This window comes from Nerophis lumbriciformis, linkage group LG25, assembly GCF_033978685.3.
Source record: "Nerophis lumbriciformis linkage group LG25, RoL_Nlum_v2.1, whole genome shotgun sequence".
In the NCBI taxonomy this organism is placed as follows: domain Eukaryota; kingdom Metazoa; phylum Chordata; class Actinopteri; order Syngnathiformes; family Syngnathidae; genus Nerophis; species Nerophis lumbriciformis.
The window spans coordinates 8772501-8784705 of NC_084572.2; the positions used below are offsets into that span (position 1 = coordinate 8772501).

At 40.5% G+C, this 12205-nt stretch overlaps 1 protein-coding gene across 1 annotated transcript in view; it reads left to right on the forward strand.

The window, feature by feature from the left end:
* Nucleotides 1-12205, forward strand: part of plxnc1 (plexin C1) — a 63781-nt gene that overhangs the window by 19023 nt on the left and 32553 nt on the right. Inside the window, exons 6-11 of the mRNA XM_061983634.2 lie at nucleotides 1-131; nucleotides 215-317; nucleotides 1957-2032; nucleotides 8939-8980; nucleotides 9048-9172; nucleotides 9301-9480. The exon at nucleotides 1-131 is cut by the window's left edge and continues 35 nt beyond it. Of these exons, the coding sequence (XP_061839618.1) occupies nucleotides 1-131; nucleotides 215-317; nucleotides 1957-2032; nucleotides 8939-8980; nucleotides 9048-9172; nucleotides 9301-9480 (657 nt within the window). The remainder of the gene's footprint in view (nucleotides 132-214; nucleotides 318-1956; nucleotides 2033-8938; nucleotides 8981-9047; nucleotides 9173-9300; nucleotides 9481-12205) is intronic.

Here is a 12205-nt window from a genome sequence, read left to right on the forward strand (position 1 = left end):
TCCAAACACAAGCTCAAACTTCGCCTGTAATTTCCTGGCAAGTTCTGTCGAGCTGTGCGAAAGGGAAGGCCTTCCTCCAAAGTTCCCAGAGTGCAAATGCATTCTCTCAAAGGGCACGATACCCAGCCAAGGTGAGATGCTTTTCATAGAGGTACTGGACTGGCAGTGTGGTTGTGTATTCTGCACCTTTACCTGTGTCTTCTTACATTCACAGGGATGAGCGTCGCATTGAAAGTCAAACTGGGCTCAATGCGCTTGTCGGAAACATTAAAGATCATGACCTGCTCCGACATCAAGGGCTCGCCCACCGCTGCTCTGTGAGGACAAATGGCACACCAACATAAGAATGCACTGATAACATGGATGCTTTTGTCTTGGGTTTGCTAATCTTTAAAAGACGAGTACTGTTGGCACTATATTGCCAAAAGTATTTGGCCACCTGCCTTGACTCACATGTGAACTTGAAGTGCCATCCCATTCCTAACCCATACGCTTCAATATGATGTGGGTCCACCTTTTGCAGCTATTACAGCTTCAACTCTTCTGGGAAGGGCTGTCCACAAGGTTGCGGAGTTTGTTTATAGGAATTTTTCCACCATTCTTCCACAAGCGCATTGGTGAGGTCACACACTGAAGGCTTGGCTCTCAGTCTCCATTCTAATTCATCTCAAAAGTGTTCTATCGGTCAGGACTCTGTGCAGGCCAGTCACGTTCATCCACACCAGACTCTGTCATCCATGTCTTTATGGACCTTGCTTTGTGCACTGGTGCACAGTCATGTTGGAAGAGGAAGGGGCCCGCTCCAAACTGTTCCCACAAGGTTGGGGGCATGGAATTGTCCAAAATGTTTTGGAATCCTGGAGCATTCAAAGTTCCTTTCACTGGAACTAAGGGGCCAAGCCCAACTCTTAAAAAAACAACACCACACCACCTTCTTAGGCTGCTGCCCCCGCGACCCGACCCGAATAAGCGTAAGTAGATGGATGGACCACACCATAATTCCTCCTCCACCAAATTTCACACTCGGCACAATGCAGTCCGAAATGTAGCGTTCTCCTGGCAACCTCCAAACCCAGACTCGTCCATCAGAAAGTGTGATTCATCAGTCCAGAGAAGGCGTCTCCACTGCTCTAGAGTCCAGTGGCGACGTGCTTTACACCACTGCATCCCACACTTTGCGATGGACTTGGTGATGTATGGCTTAGATGCAGCTGCTCGGCCATGGAAAGCCATTCCATGAAGCTCTCTGCATACTGTATTTGGGCTAATTGGAAGGTCACATGAAGTTGGGAGCTCTGTAGCAACTGACTGTGCAGAAAGTCTTTGCACTACGCTGACCTCTCTGTCAGTTTACATGGCCTACCACTTGGTGGCTGAGTTGCTGTTGTTCCCAAACTCTTTACTTTTCTTATAATAAAGCCCACAGTTGACTTTGGTATATTTAGGAGCGAGGAAATGTCACGACTGGATTTGTTGCACAGGCGGCATCCTATGACAGTTCCATGCTGGAAATCACTGAAAGCGGCCCATTCTTTCACAAATGTTTGTAGAAACAGTCTCCATGCCTAAGTGCTTGATTTGATACACCTGTGGTCGGGCCAAGTGATTAGGGACACCTGATTCTCATCATTTGGATGGGTGGCCATATACTTTTGGCAATATAGTATATATGCATTGTCATCCATTTATTCACATTCCAATTCTACTTTACTTCACATGCACTGCTAATATTTGTACTCATTTTTTAAATATATTTTTGAGTCATTTTATTTACAATTGCATTTTATATTCTTTGATATTATTCCTTTACTACATGTTTTTACTGCCATAAAGAGCTGTTAAGCTGCATTTTGATTGCCACAAACATTTTTAACAATGCTAAAGGGCTTTTTATGCTGACTGTTCATTTCATATTTCATTTGAATGAATTGAAAATAAGTTTTGTTTGGTTGTTAGGTGCCAGCACTGCATTGAGGTGGGATGTGCTTGGAGTAACGGCAACTGTTCCTGGGCTACTGCAGGAGTCGTGAGTGTAAGGATCCACTTGTTTTTTTTACGCGTTGAAACTTGAAATAGTTGTGAAAGGATCAATCAATCAATGTTTATTTATATAGCCCTAAATCACAAGTGTCTCAAAGGGCTGCACAAGCCACAACGACATCCTTGATACAGAGCCCACATAAGGGCAAGGAAAAACTCACCCCAGTGGGACATCGATGTGAATGACTATGAGAAACCTTGGAGAGGACCGCATATGTGGGTAACCCCCCATAAGGGAGACCGAAAGCAATGGATGTCGAGTGGGTTTGACATAATATTGTGAAAGTCCAGTCCATAGTGGATCCAACATAATAGTGAGAGTCCAGTCCATAGTGGATCCAACATATCAGCGAAAGTCCAGTCCATAGTGGATCCAACATACTAGTGAGAGTCCAGTCCATAGTGGGGCCAGCAGGAAGCCCTCCCGAGCAGAGACGGGTCAGCAGCGCAGAGATTTCCCCAACCGATGCACAGAGGCAATGATGAGAAATATAGCAGATTAGTCTCGCTTAACAAGTGGCTGGCTAGCTTCTGTAGACAACAGGGACTAACGTTTATTGATAATTGGCCCTCTTTCTGGGGCAAACCAGGCTTGCTGATGAGAGACGGCCTTCACCCTAACCAGGAAGGCGACATCATCCCGACTAGGAACATAGACTACTGTTTAAGTCACACTTGACTAACTACACTAGAGCAAGCCCGGTCACAGGCAATTACAGAGTCTGCTAGTCCGGGTGAGGAAAACAAGATGAATCAATTGACAGCATTGAGCAGCAACACTGATCTGCAGTCTGATTGGCTGCTACAAAGTTCATTAGTATTCATTACAGGTCCACCAATTATTGGCACCCATATTTGGCATTTTGACAAATTGGACTTTTTATTTTTATTTTTTTAACAGAACTACAAAGTAGATAGTAATAAATACTGCTCAAGGACCACCCCCATTTGCCCTGCATGAGAAATATCCCCCCATTTTTGTTTATTCATTTACAAACAAAAATTACTCAATAATTCTCTCAAATATGTTTAGATTTTTGACAGGGGATTTATTTTGAGTTCTTGTGAGAATTCTATTCTATCACTGCAGCACTCACGAGGCCACGCTCCCTTTCTCTCCTCGCAGCGCCGGTGGCCTAGAGTGCGTCTCCTCTGCTTACCCGTCAAAAGTTTAACATTTTGCAGAGACGTCCAGTTTTTGTCCTTCTTTCCTGGCGTCCTGCCGGCCCCGTTTTGGTTGTATTTAGCTATTTAAGTGAGTTTTTTGTTCCGTGATTGGGTCAAATAACGCAACAGATTCGATGGGCATGAAGACGACAGAAAAGATATCCCTGAAAAAAATCCAAACTTTGTGTAAATATTTTACAAACAGGAGATTTGTCAGGTTCAAACCCTGATGACATCTATTAAACAGACAAGAAGCAAGGAATTAAACAGAGACAGGATTAAATTTGGCTCATGAGGAGAAACGTCTGGGCTGTACTCTTGTACAGTCTTCCACCACGCTCTGACGAAATGGTTGCACGCCCCCTCTTTTATTTGGACTGTCCCTGATTACATAGCAACAGCTGTTTCTAAGGGGAGATGGGGTCGTAAAAAGCTGTTGCACTCGGTCACAAAACAGTTCAAAGAAAAGATGCCTGGAGCTTGCGTCAGGTCCTGCTTCATCTTTGCTAGTAGATCTCGGGTCAAGACAAGATCTTCCTGTGGATCACAATAGATCAAAGAAGCCGACACCTTTGTGTTGCTTCCCATCGTACACAGTGGAGTTTTACAAGCCTTGGTAAGATCAAAGACAGCTTTTGTCTGCTCGCCGGGAACTCATGGGAGCAGAAAGTTTTGTGATAACTTACATTCTGACAAGATTATTGTATAAGTAAATAAGAGCAGGCAGCAACTCACGCATTCTCATACTTTCTGTAACATTCAGGTCAGCCAGCATGAAAAATGTCTCAACTATAATCTGTGAAGGAGCTCAGAATTGTTTTTATTTAAATATTCCCAATGTTCAGGGTTCCTTTTGAGTAAACCCTGAAATGTAATAAAGTGCTATAACACAGAGTAGATCAGACCTGGGCAAATGAAGGCCCGGGGGCCACATGCGGCCCGTTCAGCTTTTCAACGTGGCCCGCCTGACATTCCCAAATATTTTTTTTAGATCTTTAAGATGGAAAGTGTAGCTGCCATTATGATGTGCAGTGATGTTTTCTAATGACCGTAAGTCTTGAACTATACAACGTACTTCAATGGTTGGAATCTGCGCTTTTGCATGATATTTTAGTGACTAGTGTTGTCCTGATGCCAATATTATTTCGATACTTTTTGGTACTTTTCGGTACTTTTCGATACCTTTCTAAATAAAGGGGACCAGAAAAAATTACATTATTGGCTTTATTTTAACAAAAAAATCTTAGGGTGTGGCGGACCGGTACTTTTCAGAGGCGGTATGGTACCGAATATGATTCATTAGTATCGCGGTACTATACTAATACCCGTATACCGTACTACCCTATAAGTTACTATGGTAACCTACGTCAGAGCAGGTCAGACGAGGCACCAAGCAGTGTGGGTGGGGAGCGTTTCCACAGAGTGTTTCCAGAGTGGACAGCCTGAAATGGGTGTGTCAGGGACAGACGCGGAAGGAGATTTTTACAAGAAAGTTCTAAAGCTTAGTGATATATCAGATATATCAGATTGTAGGTGGGTTTATTTTTACACTTCGCGTTCATATTTAGCTGTGTTTGTTGCGTTTTTGTTGTATTTGGCTTGATTGTAAAATATGTCAATTGAGAGGGGGTGTGACGTTCATTAGTTCTCAATATTCAGGGTTTTATCCTTCATAGAAAAAAATTAAATTACATTCCGTTTTTAAGGCGGTCCGTCATAACATTTTTAGCATTCAATCAGACTTTATTGTAAGGTTTTGTATTAGTTTTCCTAAAAATAGATATATTGGCCCCCAGACACATTTTTTTTGCTCTAAATTTGGCCCCCGAGTCAAAATAATTGCCCAGGCCTGGAGTAGATAGTGAGTTATTCTGATGTAAATGCCGTATTTTGACCAATTTTCCCAGGAAATTTGGCCTTATTTTGAAATGCAAATATTGATGCTCCTCTTAGACACGTAATAAAGGTGTTTGAAGTTTTTTGTTGCTAAATTAAACACAACATTAGCGCCACGTAAAACATTATGTCGCGACTTTTCTGAAAAAATAAGGTTAAGTCCATCTGTTTATTGTAAGGGTGTAATGGTACACAAAAATTTCGGTTCGGTACGTACCTCGGTTTAGAGGTCACGGTTCGGTTCTTTTTCGGTACAGTAAGAAAACAACAAAATATAAATGTTTTGGTTATTTATTTACCAAATTTGTAAACAATGGCTTTATCCTTTTAACGTTGGGAACACTATAATAATTCTGCCCAAAAATAGAAATAGCTCTGTGTGTGTTCCAATTCAATTATTTAGTGTCTCTGGATCTTGTTTAAATCTCAGCTCAGATAATACCGTTCTTGGAGAAAGGTTTTAGAGAGTAAAGCAGTGCAGTCCATGTGCTGCGATTAAGGGTGAAAATGTGTAGAGAGTTGGCTCGAGGGCCTCCTACCAGCCCAGACAGAACAGGTGGTGGGGTTCTTGGCTGGAATCTCCCAAGAACAATCCTTGGACTAGATGCTTTTTTTTCTTAGCTCGCCATCATAAAGAGAAGCCTGGCCTGTGTAAGAACCAGGATCATCCTTATAAATCAATGTGTACACAAATCAAATATCTTCATTAAATAACACCAATTGCATTATAAAGTATTCAGAACAGGTTCTAGTTTTTTCCTCAATATTGTACAATATAAATCAACATATATGTCAGAATCACAATATGCAATAAAGTGCTAAAATAACCATTAGCAGCATAAATATGACCTATACAATTCGGTCAGTGCACTAAACATGCTTATTATTTAGTTTATTATTATTCTTCGGTCAATGGTCAACAAGATAAACAAACAGTTGTACATTCATAGATTGAAAATGAAAATGTTGCAGACCGAAAGGGTTTAGGCTGAAGTTGAACACTTATTGCGCCTCACCCTATAAACAATGTCAAGTACAAGATGAACTTCCGAAACTTATGAAATGTCCTTTGTACAACACATTATACACAACATAGACACAGTTCAATTATATACACAGTAAAGGCATGTGAAATATCCTTGTACACGTTAACCCTTTGCACCAATTATATACTATATACAAACAATTATACTTCAATTATTATTTATATCCCACATTTAGTTTTTCATTAACATTGATCATAGTATTAACTACAGTGTTGATTCAAGAGTGATATATTTTTTCAAGACATTGGTCTTAAAGTGTTTTTTAAATGTGTGAATGGAACTAGAACATTTTAAGGAATCATCCAAGCTGTTCCATCAAACACATTCAAAAGTACATTCAATACACAATAGTCATCATTGGTTCAAGTCATAGACCTTGTATATGGACCATTGTGAAATATGCCACAAAGACTGTTGTAATGAAACAATGGAAGGAAGACTAATATATTTTCATAAACATGGTCTCACCAACTCCGCTTCTACAGTCACACAAAAAATCTGGGGCTGGTAATCGGCTCTATAAAGTTAACAAATAGGCATTTAGTTTAGAATCCCGTCAGCACAATATTTCGGGTGAAAACGAGAATAAAAACCTACCTCGAGCAGAAATACAATCTGTCTCCCATCACGTCCTGTCTACTGGCCACTTCCTGCTACCGGCTTATAAGCGCAGCTGATTGGACCGCGGCGGTAACGTGACAAAGAGTAATAGATAGCAAGAGCCTAATAGTCTCTGCAAAAGTATGTATTTGACACCTGCGTTACACCAGCATGCCGTGTGTTGTGCCTCGGTGTGCATTGTTTACACAACGTGCGGTACGCTACTTATGTCCGTCCGTGCAGTGTGCTACTTAATATGTTCCTGTGGAAACTCGTTTGGTACACCTCTGAACCGAACCGAACCCCCCGTACCGAAACGGTTCAATACATATTAGGGATGTCCCGATCCAGGGTTTTGCACTTCCGATCCGATACCGATATTGTTTTTGCATTTCCGATCTGATACCGATACTGACCGATACCGATACTGACCGATACTGGCCTATCCGAGCATGTATTAAAGTTTAAAGTTATTTAGCCTACTTAGTTGTCAGAATCATGTTGAAAAGGGTTTTAGTACTCTTGATAACAACTAGCCAGCTGAATTAGGGGAGTTTGAATAATACACAATGGTTGGTAACAAGACACTGACCTGTTTATTGAAGGATAAACACAAAATAGACAAAATTATACATGACAAACAGAAATGGCATCATTGAACTAGGGCTGGGCGATATGGCCTTTTTTTAATATTGCAATATTTTAAGGCCATATTGCGATACACGATATATATCTCGATATTTTGCCTTAGCCTTGAATGAACACTTGATGCATATAATCACAGCAGTATGATGATTCTATGTGTTTTGATTGATTGATTGAGACTTTTATTAGTAGGTTGCACAGTGAAGTACATATTCCGTACAATTGACCACTAAATGGTAACACCCCAATAAGTTTATCAACTTGTTTAAGTCGGGGTCCACTTAAATTGATTCATGATACAGATATATACTATCAGATATATACTATCATCATAATACAGTCATCACACAAGATAATCACATTGAATTATTTACATTATTTATAATCCAGGGTGTGGAGGGGGGCGCCGGATGTAAGTGTCAAAAAGACAGCCAAAAGAGTTTGATATGAGAATAAATCTAAAGTTAAAATATAGGGTAGAAATGCACCCATTTGCAGGAAATGTAGTCTTGATTTTCAAAATTTTCTTTCAAGGCTTGCACGTCTACATTAAAACATTCTTCTTCATACTGCATTAATATATGCTACTTTTAAACTTTCATGCAGAGAAGGAAATCACAACTAAAAAAAATCACTAATTTTTTCATACGGTGTTGATCTGGAAATTTTTGCCTCGGCATTTTGATGGTGTGGACGTGTGGCACCGAATGGAGATAGGCGTCTCGACAGATGTCACAATATTTGAACAATGATGACGAAAACTGTTGTCTCTGTCGTGTCCGTGTGTCGAAAATTGTTATGCGCTTATTTTTTCATTTGATTTTGTGCGTGGCATGTAATTGCTATGCGCAGAGGACGTTTGAGCAGTGCGCAATTGCACAAGCGCGCACCTTAGAGAGAACGTTGGTCACACGGCTGCGCTAGCATCACAGCTAACGTTAGCCATGCTGCTACCTCTCTGCTGGGAGAGGACGTATACGTATGTGACGTATGACGTGACAGTATGTAACGTATGACGTGACAGTATGTGACGTGTGTAAGAAGGTGCACTTGCTGTCTGTGAGAGGGAGAAACAGAAAAGAGTGAGAAGAGCCTGTCGTGTAATGCCAGCAGCTAAAAGCAACTGCGTGAGAATTGTGGATGTGTTGAAGGTGTGCTGGAAAATGCGGAACGGAAATTACGGAGCAGCAGAAAAGTGGAATGTATTATTTAAATCGGTGCGTAGGAAAACACGTACCAGAGTTTTTTTTTAAACTGGATCTGGATCGGCATTTTCCCATGCCTTGCCGATACGCAATTTTTGGCAAATATCGGCAGCCGATCCGATCCAAATATCGGATCGGGACATCCCTAATACAAATACACGTACCGTTACACCCTTAGTTTATTGACATAATATTCATGTTTAAATAACTTTTACTGAAAAATAGTATCGGCTCTAAATATCGCTTATCGGCCTATTCGTTGCTATCAGCCCTAAAAAACAAACATAATGGTGGATGTGTAGTATTCATACATAAAGTGACATTCAGTTCTTCCCACAGGACAGAGTTTGCCAAACAATCCAGTCAGCAACGATGCTTTCAGTGAGTCACAACTCTTCAACATTGTCTGAAATGAGTAGAAGACAACACCTAACATTCTTTTTGTTAGATCTCCTCCGTCACCCCCAGCGTTGTGTCTTTCTACGGCCACAACCGCGCCGTTATGTCTGGCTACAACCTGGGTCAGGTGGTCGGAGTGAGGGTCCAGACCGGCATGGACTGCACACCACAGGAGTGAGCCTTCTCTTCATTGTTTGTGTTCAAATGTACACTTTTATCCGTCACAACATTTGTTGGAAAAACCCTGCACATAATTCATCACAAGCCTGTAGTTCCAAACTACTGAACTGAATTCATTGCAGGTCTCCCGTGTGGGACAACACGGGTCAGGAGTTGCTCTTCCACATTCCCGCCAATGAAGGCAAATGGACAGTTGGTCTGTGCGCCGTCCTCCCAGACGCTAGTTGCCATGGCAACAGCACACTCACCTATGTGTCCTCCCCGTCCTGCACTGCTGTGACACCAAACACCACCTGGAGCAGGTAACTACAAACCCCAAAAGCAGTGAAGTTGGCATGTTGTGTAAATGGCAAATAAAAACAGAATACAATAATTTGCAAATCCTTTTCAACCTATTTTCAATTGAATAGACTGCAAATACAAGCATACCTGCCAACTACTCCGGTTTTCCTGTAATTAGTACGGTTTTCATCAACCTATTCCGGGTTACGGTTGCAGTGATAAAAAATACGGTTTTTCATTCATTTAAAAAAAATATTTTTTTTAAAGTTTTATTCACGAAATCGCGTAACAACAATGACAATCGACACTGCTTCCCGTAACTTCCTATCGAGCCATTCCGAATGCCATGCGCGAGGCTATTTATAGCACCGCTGCCAAGCACGAGGCCATTGTTTCCAAACGAGCGAACGATCATGGAATCAGCCGGAGAAAAATCGCATACGAGTCTTAAACCGAAAAGAAAACTGCAGTCATTCCGTGAAGAATATTCAAAAGCCTATTCGGGAATAATTATCCGTTCCAAAAAGGGTGAAAACTACGCGAATTGCACCTTGTGCAGACAAGATTTTTCGATCGGACACGGAGGAATTAGCGATGTAAAAGACCACGTTGGGACAAAAAAACACAAGTCTAATGCCGTTGCTAGCGATACAAGTGTAAAACTTTCAACGTTTTTCGTCGCCCAAACAGATTCTTTGGATGTGATAAATGCCGAAGTTTTATTTACGGAGGCAATAATTGAGCAAACAAAAAGGTAATGACACCAATGTTATCTATTGGAATTGTTTAGTACTGTTATACTGTTAAAAGTGTTTATACTATTTATGCTTTCAAGTCCAAGTTGAAGAAATCTTGTTAAATGTTGACAGCATAACTACCAAAATACAGAAGTATGTCCTTAATATTTTTGCAGTGCTATTTCTGTTGAAAAGTTAAAATGATTACATTAGAGATGTGATGTGCCACTTTTCAAGTGTCTGATGGCTTAAATTAATTTTCATTGATTTTTCATATTTTGAATTCTTTTGAAAGGCTTACAAAAAAACTACATTTGAATTGTAATTCCATGCTATTGACAGGACTATTAATTTTAATGAAGTTAGCTTACCATGTTTACAGTATGATAATTGTGATAGAAATGTGAATTTTAGGCACAGAATATTTTTTACAATTGAACAAGGCAGTAGATTATACAAGCTTGGACAGAAAGTTAATAATGACACCAATTTTTTTTTTAATGGAATTGTTTAGTACTGTTTTACCATTTGTTTACTGTAAAAAGTGTTTATACTGTTTATACTTTCAATTAACAAATTGAAGTCTTGTGAAAGGTTGACAGGATAACTGGCATTAACTGTCAAAATAATTTCAAACTATTGAAGTTAGCTTACAGAATAAACATGTCAATCAACCCATATGATTTTTGCTGTAATATTTTTGTTTTGAAAAGTCACTGTGACTGATAGAAAAGTGATGGTTTTAGCAACATTTTAACCTGTCTGAATGCTAATAATCATTTTGAGTCGGGGGGCGAAGGAACCCCCCACCAGGACTTTGTCCTGGACCTACCGGGGCCTGCGGCCCCTGGACCCTGGCTACTAGGTTTTTCTGATTTCAAAAGTTGGCAGGTATGTACAAGATACTTAACATTAGAACTGGAAAACATAATTTTTTTGCAAATATTAGCTCATTTGGAATTTGGTGCCTGCAACATGTTTCAAAAAAGTGGCAAAAAAGACTGAGAAAGATGAGGAATGCTCATCAAACACTTATTTGGAACATCCCACAGGTGAACAGGCTAATTGGGAACAGGTGGGCGCCATGATTGGGTATAAAGGTAGATGTCATTCACAAACAAGGACGGGGCGAGGGTCACCACTTTGTCAACAAATGCCTGAGCAAATTGGCAAACAGTTTAAGAACAAAATTTCTCAACCAGCTATTGCAAGGAATTTAGGGATTTCACCATCTCAGGTCTGTAATATCATCAAAAAGGCTCAGAGAATCTGGAGAAATCACTGCACGTAACACTGAATGCCCGTAACCTCGGATCCCTCAGGCTGTACTGCATCAAAAAGCCACATCAGTGTGTAAAGGATATCACCACATGGGCTCAGGAACACTTCAGAAAACCACTGTCAGTAACTACAGTTTGTCGCTACATCTGTAAGTGCAAGTTAAAACTCGACTATGCAAAGTGAAAGCCATTTATCAACAACACCCAGAAATGCGGATTTCTTGTCTTTGCAGTCTATTCAATTGAATATAAGTTGAAAAGGATTTGCAAATCATTGTATTCTCTTTTTATTTGCCATTTACACAACGGGACAACTTCACTGGTTTTGGGTGTTATAAGTGTGTGTGTGGTTGTGGGTGTGGGTGTCTCACTCTCACTTTCTCTCTCTCTCTCTCTCTCTCTCTCTCTCTCTCTCTCTCTCTCTGTCTCGCTCTCTCTCTCAATTTAAAGGGGCTTTATTGACATGGGAAACATACGTTTACATTGCCGAAGCCAGCATTAGAACACAATCAAAACAATTAAAATGTATCAAACTTAAACACCTATCGAAATTAAAACGATGTACAATTAAAATATAGGTCTATTATAACAAAGAAATCTGTGGACAGTCGTGTCTTTCAATACAGCTGCATCTCTCTCTCTCTCTCTCTCTCTCTCTCTGACTCTAATACATTACTCCTGCTGCATACAGGAATTGCTGCACATATCGTCTCTGTGGCTTCAGTTGT